Consider the following 17,431-nt stretch of genomic DNA (forward strand, 5'->3'; position numbering starts at 1 on the left):
ATTGCTTTGTTTCAAACTCGATATTTACTTGTTATAATTGATCTTTAAATCACAAATTTCGTTATAAACTTGAATTTTGGTGATTGATGTCAGATTGATTATAAACCATCGATTTAAAAATAAAAAAATATGATAAAATTAATCATTTAAATAAAAAGAACGATGAAAATATATTTTTAATATTTGTTATTTTCAAATTTAAATCTATATCTCTATTTTAAACTTCATTTATCCATTATGATCTCCATTATTGTGCTTTCATTTTATTTTAAATTTAAATTGATTTGAAACAAAAATTAATACATATATATAATAAATAATATTCGTATTTTAATCACATGCAACTCATTTTATTTTCAAATTTAAAATGATTTGAAACAAACATATAATATATTTATACAATAAATAATATTCATATTTTAATTACACACGCATCGCGTGTGCAGGCGCGACTAGTCATATGGATAAAATTGCTAGAGTCTACCAAAAAGAAAGTCCTAATGTCTAATTCTCTCTCTAGTTAACTATTTTAGTCCAATTACTAAGTTTTACTTTCCCTATCCGATACGATAATTGCATTAATTTCTGAATTATTGAAACAAAAATTTATCAATAAATTTGTACAAAATGGAAGTTCTAGAAATGGTTTAATTCATTTTTGTGTATATATAATTTTGAACAAATTTTTTAAGTTTGGTTAGAGTTATTTTAATTATCCAATTCGGGTGGCAACACAAAAAGCATTTTATTTAATTTGCCGGCGGCTATTCCTTTAACAAGTAACAACTAACAGAAGAGAACCAAACACTTGAATATATACACGCTTATCAAGTCTAAAATTGTCAATAAATCATACATATTTTTGGGTAAATACAAAAAGTTTTAATACAATACAACAAAAATAACTTTATAAACCCCTTCACATCAAATAGTTACTAGAATTCTAATGGAGCTAAAATGAACTACCTAGCTAGGCCAAAATTTACTTGTAACAAAAACGAAACCTCAAAATATATAACATATACACTTTTTAGACATTTAATTTAATTTAATCTATACCCACCCCCTTCTTCATTTAAACATTGAATAGGACTGGTTCTCGAGCTCGAGTTACGTAAAGTGGATCCAGTGTCACCCACGGGATCCATGTATGGATTAGTACACCCGCCACCGTTACAAGTAGCAGCTTTGGATCTTGATCGCGACGATCCACCAGAATCAGGGACCGTCTCCTTAGACTTCTTTCTACGCGATTTCTTCGTGATGGTTCTGTGGGCCCGAACTTGTCGATTCTTTTGGAGGCCGATTCGACGACTTGGTCCCCGTGTTGTTGCTGCTAGTGCTTTTGTTGTCAAGTTGATCCTTGGATTGTGAATTTCTCCTAGATTGTCTCGATTTGGTCGTTGAATCTTTCTTCCTAGGAGAATCAGTTGTGTTTTCTGTTGAGGAATGGTTCCTGGATGATTTTGGCAAGCCAGGCAGATCCCTTGATTCAGAATTTGTTTCCCTTTTGCCTCTTCTTGAGTCTACACATTAAACATTACGTGAACATATAGTATACGAAATATTTTAAACTATACAACAATCAATTAACCTTCAGAAACCCATTTGATTTCTGAGTCCTCCACAAGATCTTCCGGAGGCCCTAAAGGTGCTGATTGGAATCCTGATTCTGACTTAAACTCTTTCATCTGCACAAAAAAATTAACAATTTTTAGACCCTTTTTTGTACACATCTAGTTACCATATATAATTATTCTCATAAAAAAAAAATAAAAATTATGTAACATAATACCCAGCTTGGTGGATCATTAGTGGATGGTCCATCACATCCTACATGAGCTACATGTTTCACATCTGTGGGTAACCCTATCTGCATTTCTTGTTCTTTCTCCTCTTCTGCATACCAAAAAAAATGATTAAATAAATACATAAAAAATAATCTTGGAATCCTTCCAAATTTGAAATGGATCCAGATATATACTTTCTAGCACGAACAAAGAACACGTTATCACCGCGTACTCACCGAATATCTGGGAAATGTATCTGAGACCTTTCAAGAGACCTTTCATTTTAGTTGACATCGATTATAGATCAAGAAACATGAAAGCTAGGATCAAGGCATTGTAATATGTACTTGAAAATTTGGAAAATCATTAATGCTTATATACATCCGCCAACTTAAATCCGATCAGTGAATGATATTGAAGAATATAATGGATTCTTGAAGTTCAAAAGAGAGAGGGTTGCATGAATGCAATAATTTTTACATGGAAAGAAGGTAGGAAAAGAGAGTAATCAAGAATATCCAAAAGCAAGTTATGAAAGAGCAAAAGCTTTAGTGGATCCTAATTAATCAATGCCTGTAAAATGGAAAAATACAAAACAAAAAGTAGCCTGACGACCATCGAAAATTTAGGTTGGATCAATGTATTCCAGGAAATATTAAATAAGTAAGGCTAAATTTAGGGGGATGTTCGAATATAAGATGAAACATGTGTCATCAATTTGTGAAATATAAAAATCATACTTTTACTTTTACGCTCGGGAATCCCCACAACATTTATTCTACCATTGTGGTGGTTAAGTTATATGTTACACCGAGATAAAATGTGTTATATATTGTTAATATATAATGTAAACCTCACATGTTTGGTGGTGTTCATTGTTCACCCCAATTTGATGACTTTTGTTACGTCGGATGAAATAAATTATCTACCCGTTTTGTTAGTTTCTAAAACATTTTCGAGCGAATTTTTAAAAATTTTGTTTCCAATTTATGTTTTAGGGGACACTTATGCAACTAATTATTTATCCTACCATCTTTTGAGATAATTTATAATTTTATTTTAATAAAAAAAAGTGTTGAAAAATCATTTTTTTAAACAGTCATTTATTTATTTCCGTTTGATGAATTGTTTTCCCATGGGAGCCCATTTAAAAAGAAATGGACAACATAAGTGCTTATAGCCCAATAAAAATTCATTAATTTGAGCCTTTGGGCCAGATCAAGCCCACATAAAAAACCCTAGCACTATAAACTTCGTTCTCGGAATCAAGCGAGAACTTTTCATCTCCTTCGGCAGCAGCTCAATCGCAGCAGAGAATGGTGAGCTTCACACTAGCATTTACATGTGTCCACTCGTTTTTTGCTCTCAATCTATTGATAATTTTACGAATTTGTGCGATTTCGTGGTTTCGGGATCATTTGATGCTAGATTTTTGTCGTTTGTAGCCGTTCAAGAGGTACGTGGAGATCGGAAGGGTGGCGCTTGTCAATTACGGCAAGGACTATGGAAGATTGGTCGTCATTGTTGATGTCATCGACCAAAACCGGGTATGTTCAGTTTTTGTTGCTTTCTGAGTCTGTTAATTTCTTGCCCATTGAGATTGTTCGTTTTTTTTCCATGTATGTGATTACTTGTTAGTTGGTGGAAGAGCGTTGGAAAAATTCATTTTTGCTTTATTGGCGTTGTAGAAGATTTTCCTTGCGTGTACCAAAGTACCATCAGGGGTTTAAATTAAGATGTTTGCTTTACTTATGGCTTGTACTTTTTGTTCTTATTAGCTGGGCCTATTTGTGTTGGTTGCGATTATTCTCGTCTGTAAGACTGTAACTTCTTTACATGCACAATGCTTACTGTAGAAAATACTTTAAGTTTATTGAATCTGGTGATTTGTGTCATCTTCTTGCATTGAATATTGGGTTTTAAAACTTTAACAATTTTTGAATGGCTGATATCTTAACAATTCACAAATCACAACTGCTAGTTTTGTACACATAGCACTATTGTTTTTAGGATGGCACATAAAGTGTGTTTTGGTTGAATGATCAAGGATCCGCGAATTTTTTTTTAATCTGTTATTAATCTATTGAAAGTCTGGATAAATACCAATTTTTACTTGTAATTTCTGATCGTTTTGAGATATTGTTTAATCATTATGGATAGGTTGACATCATGCATCAATCATAATTGTCCTTTTTCAACCAAATCTTCTTATGCCTGAATTTAGCTGCATGAAATTGTGATGCTTATTTGTATACAAAATCGATTCCAAATGCCAGGCCCTTGTTGACGCACCTGACATGGTCCGATGCCAAATGAACTTTAAGAGGCTTTCACTGACCGACATAAAGATTGACATCAAAAGAGGGCCAAAGAAGAAGACCCTTGTAGCGGCTATGGAGGCTGCAGGTGGGTAAATAAATTAATAAACTTTACTCATAGATCTCATTGATAGAGTAGTTGATTTTCGGCCGTCGGTTGGATTCACTTTGCAGATGTCAAAAACAAGTGGGAGAGCAGTTCATGGGGGAGAAAATTGATTGTCCAGAAGAGAAGAGCTGCCCTTAATGATTTTGATAGGTTCAAGTTAATGCTTGCAAAAATCAAGGTTTGTGATGTGGTCCTGTATAATGTTCTTTTTATTTGTGCAGCATATGATGGTTGATAAAATCCTCATGCCGATTTCTATCTTGAAGTTGCTTCTCTTAACCCCTCACTAAAAATTTCGCCGACTTTTCAGCCTCAATTAGTTGGTTTTTATGTATATTTTTATGGTTTATGAGTTGGACTTTTTATGACACTTGTTTGTTTCCGACTGCAGAGGGCTGGTGTTGTTAGGCAGGAGCTTGCCAAGCTCAAGAAAGAGGTTGCAGCCTGAATGATAGTTTTGAGTGTTAAGATTTTTCTGTAGGATTTTGAAAGATGTATCAGTTTATTAATCCGGATTCACATTTCCTATTATCTTACCAAACAAAGAAGTTCTGTTTTGATCATATCATCATTTGAAATTCAATCTATCTGTAAACTAGTTACTTTTTGCAGTTGAGTGGACTTGTATTTTCTGCAAGTATGCTATGTTTGAAGTCTTTATTGTATGTTCTCTCTTTTGCATTAAACTTAAGAAGCTTAGAATCTATGTTGACTGTTGAGGTAATTAGACCATGGTTACTATGGGCACAAATGGCATTGGTCTTGGAATGTTGGTTCAAAGCGTAAGTTCAGCCATATCTCATAGAAATGCTTCGAGCAGTAATATTTTAAAACTTTAACGTATGAAAAAAATTATTTCAGAACATGTAACGTGTGTTTTTCAGCTGAACAACATGCTTTGTAAATTTTAACAAATTATTTATTTAAGTCTCTCTTTAGAATATATCTTCTAAGTTATCTCTTTCACGGAGCACGACCTTGTAAAATATTTAGAAATGTTTTAATACAAGTGAGTGTAACACAAGATTGGTTACAATAGAAACGGTAACAAGAAATACCTTTGAACGGGAGAAAACTTTTACAACACATTTACTTGAACAAGATTGCAGCGGAATTTTCTTTTCTTCGGCATATGGACTTTTTTTTTTTTTTGGAGGCATATGAACATTTTACAGAGGAAAACACACCATTAAACGCTGAGTTACTTCTTGATTGAAAGGAAGTCGAAGCTGCGAAGAGGGTCTTTCGCAGCTCTAAAGAACGATGATGGTTTTGCTTCGACGCCACTTCTTTGTGTTGTAGACAGACGGCCAGTACTCGACACCAGTCTACTTGATCGGCCATCAGTTGCCTCACCTGAAGAACTTGGTCTGCTGGTCGAAATGGCTGCCCTTTTCGAAGAGTTACTATTTCGAGAAGTACGGCCTCTCTCTGAATCGGGCTGCTGCAGATGATTAATAACAATAACACTAATTACTCCAAGTACAAAATTCAAGCATAGAAATAGGCCCAGAAGCCAGGACGATACTTTCAAGAATTCCAAATAATAAGCTTAAACGAGGATGGCCCTATCTATGGTCAAAAGTTCACAAAATTTTTTGAACTCCGGGCTTGAGTTGCTTGATATTAATACTTATTGAGGTCCCTGTACAGCAATTGCATGCTAGATATTCAACTTGTGAGTCGAAGCAAGTTCAAATATATCACTAACCAAGCTCTGCTTGGCTTGCAGGTAGAGATGACAATGGGCCGAGTTTAATCCCGTTCCATCCTGTATGGTCTAAACCATGTAAAACTGGGTACGGGGCGGATCTAAACCCGGTCAACATGTTTAGAACCTGGTCCGAGGTGGTTAAGGGGTTTTAATGGACTTGCCCTGGTATATATTTATATTTTATTATAGGTATATTAAACAATAAATGCCCTAATCCCTGACCTCAATATTGATAAACGCATTAATTTTTGAACTGTTTTATTGTATATTTGCTAGAATTAAAAACAATTTAAATATTTAACAGGTTTGCGGGTCCAACCTGGATTGGACCCGCCGAGTTTTGGGGTGGGTCTAGGCTCGGGTCCAATTTTTTTTTCTTGGCGGAGTGGGTCCTAGGATTGGCCAAACTCACCCCCGTTGCCATCTCTAATCGCGTGCTCCCGTAGAAATAAGGTATATGATCATGGCAAAATAGGCATACACGCAAATACTATTGATCCTCATCCAAATCAGTATAATTCTGTCAGAGCATGATTTCTTATTTGTGAGTGAGGAAAGAACAATACCACATCCTTGGATGAAGGCACATCTTCTGATCTGTGTCTTGATTGTTCGGCATTTCGACCTGACCCCGATGCATTCTTTCTAGAGAAAGCTTCAACTGCACCTGAAAACCGATCTCGAATATCTTGCCCCACTGCAACACATTCTAAATATAATGAAACTTCACTACCACTTGAACAATTCGTGCATCTAATGAATGAGGAATATAACTTGGCTTGTTTGGGTGAAAGAGACTTGTATACCTGTTGTTTTTCCTAGTCTTTCACCAGACGTTCCGGCCACTGCATTGCCTGAGGGATTCTGAAAGAAAATTTCATGGATTAAAATATTTACGCGATCAAGAAGATTCAACAAATGTAAGAATATGAAAGCACTCACTCTTGCTTTGGAACTCGCACCAATCTGGGGATATTTTAATATAGTCCAATCAAACACATAGTCGAACTGGTAACCTACATGTTTTAAATGTGAAAATGCCAAATTCTTTAGTTGGTACTTAGCTTATGAAGAGTATATTAAACATTTTGAACAACAAAAATTCCAAGGAGAGCAGACAAAACTATGCAAACAGGAATATAGGTAACAGTTCTCATCACCTTCACGAATAAATAAGTCCCGGAAAAGCCTTTTCAAATAAGAATAGTCTGGTTTGTCTTCAAATCTTAAGGACCGGCAATAATGAAAATATGATACAAACTCCGAAGGATACAATTTGCACAGTACCTGTATTTAATAATTGTAGATCATGTTAGCTACTGATGATTCAACCTCCAAACAAACCATCAAACAAGCCAGGCAAGGACATTTTTGTCGAAAATAAGAAATCGGACCTGATAGCATTTGGGGTTAAGGAAAATATTAGCACGATAAACCAAAATTCTTCCTTGAAAGTGAAAAGTCACTCAATAAAAATAGTCTGGAGACAAATTTTCACCACGTTACACATGAATCCACATATCAAGTTAGTTTTATGTCTATCAACAAAATGCTGAGGTGGTGAAATTGACTCGTCTACCTCAGCCTGAGTTCAAGTTTATCTTAGCACGAGTCAGATTCAAAGACATACAGGTCATGCAAACAAACTGAGCCAGGTAAACTGCTATTCTTAAGTTTTCAATTTCAAGTACAATTCGGAAAACAATCCAGATAAATATTGCAAACTGTTTGTATATTTTGTACCTCTATAGGAGTCAACATTTTCTTTTCACTTATCTTGTCATATTTCTGCTTTTTGGTGCCAGCTTTAAGGCCCTGCCATGGAAGGCTGGAAAAAATCGTTCAGTAGGTATGGGATATATATAATGATCCAAGGCAAGGTAGGAAAAAAAGGAACTATAAATGGTTCAAATCCAACACATCTAACCAACCTTCCTCTCAGAAAATACATAAGGACATAACCAAGAGATTCCAAATCATCCCTTCTGCTTTGTTCTGCCAGCATTGATAAAATAAAAAACACATCAGAGGAAATTATATTGCAAGGCCCTCCAAGAGAGCTCCAAATTAAAAGGATATAAGAACACAGAATAATATGATAAAATCATTACCAACTCCAAGGTGTGTATTGACACTGGCATAGCGAGCAGTGCCGGTGAGATTCTTGTTTTCCCTGAAACATTGTCAAAAATTTCACTGAATGCTTGTGTCCAAGCTAAACTAAACTGACAGGTATCTAAATTCTAAGGGAGGAAAAACTGATGCATTGCTGATATTTCGATCATATAGGGATCCTCGACTAAATAGCAGATAGAGATTGAACATTATTATTACTTCAAAAGTCACCTTGATAACAACACAACTTAGATTATATACACATGGCATCATATTTCTAGCTTAACAACCAAAAGTCCATTTTGTAAACAAATTTGAATAGTTTACTCATGCTTAAAAGCCAAAATCTTAATGGAAAGCCTTCGATGCGGCCAGCTTACATGCTTTCATAAACCACTAACTGCATTCTCTCACATCTTTAGATCATTGATGTAAAAAACGAAAATAGTTTAAGCCAAGAAAGTCAACGAAAAGATTAATATTTTAGAATAGGGCAGAAAACATATTTGATATAATTATTCTAGAACTACCTGAACAAAAATAGTTTACTTCTATTTCCACACATTCTAAATTTGGGCCAACATATTTCATATTTGGTTGACTATCATGTATGAACGCTGATATTAGATGAGTGATTGAAAACGTTGGGTACATTAATCCGCTTATTTCTATACAATTTTCTCCACATCCCCTACCTGTTCATAACAAACCCATTACAAGTTTTTCCAAATTTTCTAACAAGCCAGTTACAGAACAAGTGGCATTGCTGAACAAAAATACATTAGGAAAATATTCTATATCTTTTTCTTAATCACAAATACATAGGAAAAGTACCTGTAGGGTATATGCTTATGGGTCTGGAGATCCCTATACTTTTTAGCAAGACCAAAGTCAATAACATAAACCTGCAATAAATACTTCAAGCATCACTGAAACTGATACTAAAACCACGGAAACAAGCATCCATTAAAACAATTATATTTTACATCCAAAGGGTAAATGTCAAAAAGCATCAATTGAACAATGAGAAAAAGTATAGCAGTTCATAATTCTAAAAGGAAATAAACACGAAAACTCCCAGCAAAGAACAAAAACTTGATATCCTTAATACACAGTGTACATAAAGGGAATTTCACCTCAACAATATACTACAACTAGCCAGTTGCCGTTGTGAAAGTATCTCTAAGATGCATTATCTTTCCCTCATTTTCACACATGAGATGGATGGTCATTTTTAACATTTTCAATCAAGTCTGATATTTCAAATCAAACAGATGAAAAACAACACATTGAGCAGTGGAACAATATTCAAACTCTGCTAGAAGAAAAAACATCATATGGCATTATATTCTAAAACTTTTTTTTTTTTGGTCAAAACAGAAATGTAACACTCTACTAAAAGTTAACGAATTTTCTACATCACAGAAGAAAGAAATCGAAATCCAGAAATTTGAGAAGACAATGCTCATCAATTCGAACGAGAATGTTTATAATTAGAAACAAAATCCAAGCACAAGTGTAAACCCTGAGAATGATAGAGCAGCATACCTGATTTGCTTTGCGCCCCAATCCCATCAAAAAATTATCAGGCTTTATATCACGATGAAGAAATCCTCTAGAATGCATGTATTCGACTCTATTAATCTGAATGTATATCATAGAATGTTATAATGGCTACTGGTTGTATTTACAATCATAACCTTAATCACTCACTTGAAAAATCCCAACTGCTTACCAATTGATCCGCTAGCATTAATACCGTTTTCAGGGAAAATTTCCTATTACAATAGTTAAAGAGATCTTCGAGACTTGGTCCGAGAAGGTCAATGGCCATAACATTATATTCACCCTCAACACCAAACCATTTCAGGTTGGGAACACCAGCTACATAACAGTAAAAATAGAATACAATTAAGTTCATATGCAATTAACTTCATTTTGATAAAACAGTCATCCTGCAACATAAAACTTCTATTTCCAAGCAGCGACAAGCACCATTTTAAACTCATGGAAAACAAAGGATGAAGAAGAGTAGAAGTTACAATCCTCATGAAAGCTTAAAAAATTGCATTAACAGTCCAACTTAAAAAAATTGCACTCCATCTCCCAAACAGGTCCCACCATGAGAAATTTCAAAACAGCACTTTCTACGGGAAATCGGAAGTTCACTAAAAACTTCCCTTGAGATTGTAAATCCAAAACAGTGTTTCTTTTAAAAATTTTGAAAAAGAATGGAATAAGGTGTGGTAATGTAGAATCACGGTAAATCGCCATTCAAAATGGCAGAAGGGCGAGGTCCGCCATCCCAAATGACAGATGTGAGGGTCTCGCCTTCAGCAATGGCCTCTAGGCTTTAATTTTTGTCTAAAATAGACTTAGACCCACTTGAAGTCCCTGTGGTGACAAATCCACCTAATAATCCAGTAATGTCAAGCCCACCTGATAGTTCAGGGGTGTCAAACACACCTGAAGGCCGACACAAATCCGAAGAAGAACTACTCGAACTATGTCGACGATGATATCGCTTGCCTGATCCTGTATGTCATGATGAGGATTTGTTTGTTGATGATAACCAACCATTTTTACACTAGAAGATATGTAGTGATTGGCTCGTACCACCATATTTAATCATTATATATAGGTGGCTTCGACATAACTAGGTCTTTAGGTGACAACTAACATTTCGAGTGGATTTGATATACTTGGGTTGTCAGGTGGGTTTGACTCCGTTGGACGATCAGGTGGGTTTGACTCCGTTGGACGATCAGGTGGGTTTGACTCCACTTGATGATCAGGTGGGTGGTTAAGTATGCACGTTCAGTTAGGATAGTGCTACAATGTGTTTGACTGACGACTAAGGTAATCAAACTCCATACCGTTCAAATCTGTCGAGTATTACAGATCTACTAAATGACAACTACAGGCGGCATGTCCATGATATGTATCCGAGGCCATCACCTATCCCTTTTCTCGCACATTCAGATGCACAATGGATGGGTGGACCGGATAACATAGATGTGGAAAATTATGGTTCGGATACTGGCATGAGCTTTGGGTAGAGTATACCTTTGCTTTTTCTTTAATATGACGTGGACCGGCATGATCCACCAATCAGACATCGTCCGCCATCCTGACTGAGTGAAGTCACTCAGTTTTACCATATTTTTCACATCACCTAACATTTGACCTTATTCCAATAATTAGTTTCTTTTTTTATTAAAAAAAATTTGCCAAAAAACTTATTAAGTTAAGTTACTAAAATATGTGAATACTGGAAGATTGACACCGCAATGTTGTAGAACATCATTCCTTAAAACTCTAATAATTAGAGCAATCATCATGGTTTCTTACAATGCATCTTAGCCAACTTATCTGACATCATGTTTAAAATCTGTGGGTGAGAGTAAGATAGAGTGAGAGAAAGAAAACCTACTTCCTCCTTGTAGAAGCATATAAATTTTGGACTCATAGTGAAGTTGAGGATGCTTCGTCTTCACAGATTCCTGGCAACAACGGTATTACCAGAACAGAAAACATGTTATAATAGCAATCCATATTTAAATAAAGAACTAACTTTGTATATACTGTCAAGTTTTATCAAAAAAACAACTTGAAGGCTGAAGCTTCTCAACATAATACTGTCAGGAATTAAAACAAGCTCTGGATGAGCTTAAGCGACAGTGAGAATAACAAATCATTAGGAAAAGAGCCTTCATACAACTCATGAATTCATTGATGCAAATGAAAATTTGTTATAAGTTGGTTTCAGAATGTCAAGTCACACAAGTTCATGCTTAATGATTATAAATCTTTACATATGTCATTGATGTAATTGATTTGTACCAAATTTGGTCTGGCAAAGAGAATAGTCAAAAGGAAGAAAGCAAAACAATCAAAAAGACATACCAGCTTGACAGCTACTTCTTCTCCACTCTGTACGTTAACACCTAGAATTATTATGCAAACAAAGTTGTTCACAACTTATAGATAAGAAACACAAAATCCAGCAACCACATAAAGTTCACTTTTGTCGGAGGATTTAAGTACCTAAATAAAGTTCACCAAATGAACCACTGCCAATTTTCCTCCCAAGCTTAAATTTTCCACCCACAACATGGTCCATGGCAATTGATTCAAATGATAAATCCCAATGACCAACAATAGACTTATTTCAAAAAATTTACTCCAATTTTAACCTTGATCGGGTATCTCAAAGACCAAACTTTTCAAACCCAAGCATAAACATAAGCAGAATCCTCCAAAATAATGCAAGAAAATGGAGAAACAAAGCTAAGGCAGTGGATGCAAGGAATCAGAGACAGAGATATCAATAAAAAAAAATCAGTTTCTTCGCCTTCCCGCATGCTACAACACAACTACATCGTTGAACGAATGCAAACCCCAAACAAAAACCCAACAAATTCACAGATTCATCAACGATAGCCGATGATCGAATCAAGCAAGATGGGTAAAAAGTTAGAAAAGCTTCTCCTTTTCATCAAGGGTCCGATAGTGGACCCAGAAATCGGAGTATTCAAGAAACAAGCTTCTCTCCTTTCCTGGAACTACATCCTCAAAGAACACAAACCCGGATGAGAAATCCAAATCATATAGTCATCACCCATCAAAACAGATAAAACTCTCCCATTTTCGAAAGTTTCATGCAAATCAAGAAACGATGATGATGATTCGTAAAGAGCAGACAAGCCACCAATATTTAAGGATTGGAGGTGAAAAAGGAGAGAAAAAAATTCCAGGAGATAAACAAATGTATTTGGTGACCGTGAGAAGCAAAAATAGGATTGGGGGAGAGAGAAGAAAAAGACTGATGATTGATTAAAGATCACACCTTTTTTTTTTCTTTCAAGTGTTATTTTTGGTTTAATAATTGGTTTTTATTACAAATTTGGAGTTTACGGTTGGTTGGTTGGAATATATAAAGAAAGGAAAATTGTTTTTTTTTTCATAAATATGTCGAGTTCGATTTATTTATGCTGGGAATAATGAATAATAATATGTTATAGTAATATTTTTCATGAGTTTATTTGAGCAAGAGACCATCTCACAAATTTACTTGTGAGACATGTTATAAGAGCTTTGTATTGTTTTATTATTATTTTCTTACGAAAATAATAATATTATCATGAATGAATTTTGGGGAAAAAAATTAATTATGTTTTGGATACCAAAGTTCGTCATTATATAATGCCTCATATCTTGTATTTGAATAGTTATTTGTACCCTATTAACATCCTACTCAAATTTTGTTTATCTAATTAATTGCATGATTATCCCCACATAAATGCCAATCAATTTTCAAAATCAACCATTTTTTCCCACATTAATGAGTAGATCTCCCATGCAACATTTTATTTAATATTTGAAACAACACATAAAATAAAGAATATTATTTTTGACATAAAAAATAATATTTATTACTCCAATCAGCATATATTATACAATATACTTATGACATATTAATAATAATATTTTTCACTTAAGTAAAAATATATTAAATAATTTTTTTTCTTCAAAATATAACTAAAAAAAAATGAGATTTAACATTCATTCACCATTCTTCTAAAAAAACACATGCATTCACCATTTCAAATTTAACTCAAATTTTACGATAATTAAATTTTATAAATAGTTATATTTGTTGGAAATTTATTTAAATTAAATTAAATTTTTGAATGAAAATTATGGTTCATGAATGTGAGAGTGTCCTTTGGCTCTCCACATTCTTGAGTTAATTACAAGATTAATTGAGTTAATTAATCTTATGATTCTTGGTGTTCTTTTTGAAGCTTATGTGCTCATTTCCTCAATCCACACATAATATTCAAGATCTCACTCAAGTATTCTCTTACATTTCATATTGTTAGCTTTTTATTTGGCCTCCATTAGTTTTGGTGATAAAGTGAAGGTACGATTCAAGTTCGCCGGAGTAGTGAATTTGTGCTTAGTTTGCTACTGGTTCAATATCGTTGGAAACAGACGTCTGTACACGTTGATCCTCAAGCACTTTGTGAAGGCGAAAAATCTGTTTTAAGAAAACTGTATTTAGCTACAGGCCTCGATTTGCTTTACAGTTTTCTTATTATTTCTCATTCGCTTTATTGTACCGTTTGGTACAATTACTATTAATCTAGGTATAACTTATCTTATTCATTCCGCGTTCTTCTTGACGTATTATTTATTCATCTATTAATTATTTATTTTACATCAATTAAATCATTAATTATTTATCTTACATCAATCAAATCATTGAACTAAAATTACTATATTATTCCTTATAAATAATATTATTCATATTTTATTTATTATTAAAAGGATAAAATGATAATTTAGCTTTTTTTATATAAAATTTAATCAATCAAATCAAATGAACTATAATCTATCGATCAAATCAAATACTAAATTAACTATCATTTTTTATTTATTTTTATTTACATTACATTACTTATCTATATATTATCTATCCTATCACTCAAACCAAACTGAGTTAATTTATTATTTCTTCCTTTAGCATCTCACCCTACTAACCAAGTATCATAAGTTAATAATGTTTATATATTAGTTGAAACGATGTTTTTTTCGCTTTAAGATATATATATATATTGACAATTATATATGTTAATTTTAATTCGTTTAAACCGAGTTAATCCCTTTGTTTGATATAATCATTAGATTGTTTACTAATTACTATAACATGTGATTCTCCTCTATATTAAATAAATGAAATATTTATAAACTACGCAACATAGTTTATTTATCTATTAGAACATAAATTTAACATAGTTTTAATATATTAATTTACTTTGCATAACATAATTTTTGATATTCGAAGTACCGACATGTCACAAGTTAATGAACCAGACAGCTCTTTTGATGAACTAGCATTGTAAGTAGTGAGGCTCCACAAAGTTAATCAAGGGTCTATATTGAAAATGATCATATAACCACAATCATCATATTGAAGCAAAGTTTGGGTGACTAAATCAGGTTGCTGTGTTTGGATCGATGCATTTGATTCGACGATTACGTTTTAATCACACTCAAATTCATGATTGCATTTGATTCCACGATTACGTTTTAATCACACTCAAATTCCTCATTTGAGCCTAAAGAATGTAATCAATGTCAGAATACATAACCTACAATCAAAACTAACCACAAAAGAAGAGAGAACTTTTAAGGATGTAATGAAGTCCAAGCACTGGCAGTGTACAAGCTAGTTTCCTTCCACCCTAGTCTTAACATTCCATCTCCCTGCACAAGACTGTACCCATGAGCAGGTGGGAACATGTTGAGTATCAGCTGTGCTTGAGCCATTGAGTTTGTACTCATTGGGATTTGCACGAACCCGGTCTTCAAAAGCTCACTCCTCCATAGCCGGAACTTGTCTTCCCCGCTCCTGGCCGGGCCACCGACCGCTAGCACGTTGTTGATCTCCCTCTGTAATAGGCAATGCTCCACTTGATGACGGGATGGATCGTCTCCAGGCAAGAAAGCTCCCAAAGAATCAAATATGGTCGAGTAGTAGTGGAGGGAGCTCACAAACCTGTCTAGAAATGAGCCCTCATGAGCAATCTCTTGTTCTACTAATGTGATGATTTTCGGGCCAAGACCGTGGAGGAGCCTCATCGTGTTCCAATCAGGTCCGGTTGCGTCGTATAACGAGTGCTGCAGCCAGTGTACTGCTAATGCTTCACCTCTCCTGATTTTGAGCCATGATATGTCTACTATGTTTCCAAACTTCTTGTCTACTGGAATGAACTCAAAATACATCCCAAGACGTCTTGCGAAATTGGAGAGATTCTTCCCAGTCTCCACCAACTGCTCCATTGAGTTCCCCAGCCCGGTCATTCGGACCTGAGGCGGGCCCTCAGCACGAGTGGCGAGAATGTGAAACAGGGCTGGCCATTGCAAGCCCTGCATAATATCAAGATCGATTATATGAACCCTCTCATGGCGATGGAGCGCCTCCAAGATAGCCTGGTTTGATGTAAAATGCGCGAATTTTATAAACGGGGCCACGTTGTTGAATACTTGGAATGCAGAATTCACGGTCTTGTGATTGATCAAGGGTGAGCAGACTCCAAGCCAGGAGTTGATCACTCTGCTAGACATAGCTGTTGCGAAATACGCAATCACTCGCTCTGCACAGGAAGCGTCGTGGGGAGAAGCCGTCTGCGTGAGTTCAAGTAACATTCTGTGGGCTTCACCAAGATTATCCACGGATATAGCAACAGCACACTCTAAAAGAAGTGTCAGCAAGTTTAGGCCAGGTTCTTCGCATGATCGATCACTTCCAAGATTGAAACTATTTTGACCATCACTTGTTCGATGATCATTACTCCATCCATGATGGGCATGAATCTGTACAGATCCGGGGCTCTCCCTGGAATCTTTCTTGGCCATTTTTCGAGGCCGTAAATCATCCAAAAACGCCGCCACACTCGCACTTTCCTCCTCGGTTTCATCTTCGGTTTCAGGCAAGTCTTCTATCAGCTGCTTAGTGACATGTTCCACCCATTGAGACAGTTCATTTCTCTCCAAATTCTTAGCAGAATTCTTCCCAGAGATCCCATAATTGGAGCAGATTATTTGTTCCTGAGACTGCATGACTTGAGCAAACTTATTTAACCCTCCTGCTACCAGCATAACATGTAACTCGATCTTTAATATTTCAATGTATTTATCACTGGATAAAAAAGACACTGCAGTGGGGAGACTGCAAATGGATGTGCAGGCCAGTATTTGTAGAGCTGAAGATGAAGCTGTAGGGCCGACAAAGATCGAGCAATTCGAACTTTATGTGTAAATTTTCTAATAATCTTTGTATGTCACAACGGATCCATCAAGAAGAGTTAGAAAAAACAACAAAAAATGGTTGGAAATATGAGTGCTAAAGCAGGATTAAGTTGAGTTTAATCTGTTATTATATTCCCTTCCCACAAGGCTCGGCCGGCATAGTGAGACAGGCAGATGAAGCCAATGGCTAATGGCCAAGAACACGTCACTTTAACAGTGATTTTGTGTTTCAAATCTTATATTAACCGATAAGTTTCATCACATTTATGCTTTTAATTAGTTTTCGTTGGAAGAAACAGAAAGACTAAGGAGCTTAGGGGAGGAGAAACACTGAATGCATATAAAAACAAACGAGTAATGTTATAAGTTGTATCATCATCATTACCCAAGTTTTACTTGTAAATAATTTGGAATTTAATATTACACTTTTTATCTAGCAAGGTAAGTTCATAGCTACTCGTGAAATATCAGAAAATTTGGATTATTCTAGTAAATTTTGATAACTTTGCCTATAAATTTTGATTTTATATCGATGATATATTTATATGTCTATCATTGTAAATTCAAT

General features: G+C 34.9%; 3 protein-coding genes and 1 pseudogene across 5 annotated transcripts; 1 reads left to right on the forward strand and 3 right to left on the reverse strand.

The window, feature by feature from the left end:
* Positions 1–830: 830 nt before the first annotated feature.
* Positions 831–2,289, reverse strand: LOC140892830 (uncharacterized; annotated as a pseudogene).
* Positions 2,290–3,053: 764 nt separating this feature from the next.
* Positions 3,054–4,882, forward strand: LOC140891799 (large ribosomal subunit protein eL14z). Its single transcript, XM_073300448.1, has 5 exons — positions 3,054–3,109; positions 3,236–3,337; positions 4,067–4,196; positions 4,283–4,395; positions 4,609–4,882. Exons 1-5 carry the CDS (start codon positions 3,107–3,109, stop codon positions 4,663–4,665), a joined length of 405 nt encoding a protein of 134 aa, XP_073156549.1. The 5' UTR covers positions 3,054–3,106; the 3' UTR covers positions 4,666–4,882.
* A 313-nt stretch (positions 4,883–5,195) lies between these two features.
* On the reverse strand, positions 5,196–12,878 carry LOC140891129 (casein kinase 1-like protein 10). 3 transcript variants are annotated; one of them, XM_073299442.1, is made up of 14 exons: positions 12,094–12,878; positions 11,953–11,993; positions 11,480–11,549; positions 9,782–9,930; positions 9,595–9,690; positions 8,881–8,951; positions 8,043–8,104; positions 7,863–7,926; positions 7,675–7,759; positions 7,092–7,218; positions 6,874–6,947; positions 6,738–6,795; positions 6,498–6,640; positions 5,196–5,658 (listed from the first exon to the last, which is right to left on the reverse strand). In XM_073299442.1, exons 1-14 carry the CDS (start codon positions 12,167–12,169, stop codon positions 5,419–5,421), a joined length of 1,356 nt encoding a protein of 451 aa, XP_073155543.1. In that variant the 5' UTR covers positions 12,170–12,878; the 3' UTR covers positions 5,196–5,418. The 3 variants fall into 3 exon arrangements, with proteins under 3 accessions (XP_073155543.1, XP_073155542.1, XP_073155544.1); XM_073299441.1 differs by having other exon boundaries at positions 5,196–5,661; positions 12,094–12,873; XM_073299443.1 differs by having other exon boundaries at positions 5,196–5,661; positions 6,498–6,628; positions 12,094–12,872.
* Positions 12,879–15,240: 2,362 nt separating this feature from the next.
* Positions 15,241–16,713, reverse strand: LOC140888784 (scarecrow-like protein 23). Its single transcript, XM_073296483.1, has one exon. It carries the CDS (start codon positions 16,711–16,713, stop codon positions 15,241–15,243), a length of 1,473 nt encoding a protein of 490 aa, XP_073152584.1.
* Positions 16,714–17,431: the final 718 nt, after the last annotated feature.

The sequence above is a fragment of the Henckelia pumila genome, chromosome 3 (genome assembly GCF_033568475.1).
Source record: "Henckelia pumila isolate YLH828 chromosome 3, ASM3356847v2, whole genome shotgun sequence".
Taxonomy (NCBI): Eukaryota; Viridiplantae; Streptophyta; class Magnoliopsida; order Lamiales; family Gesneriaceae; genus Henckelia; species Henckelia pumila.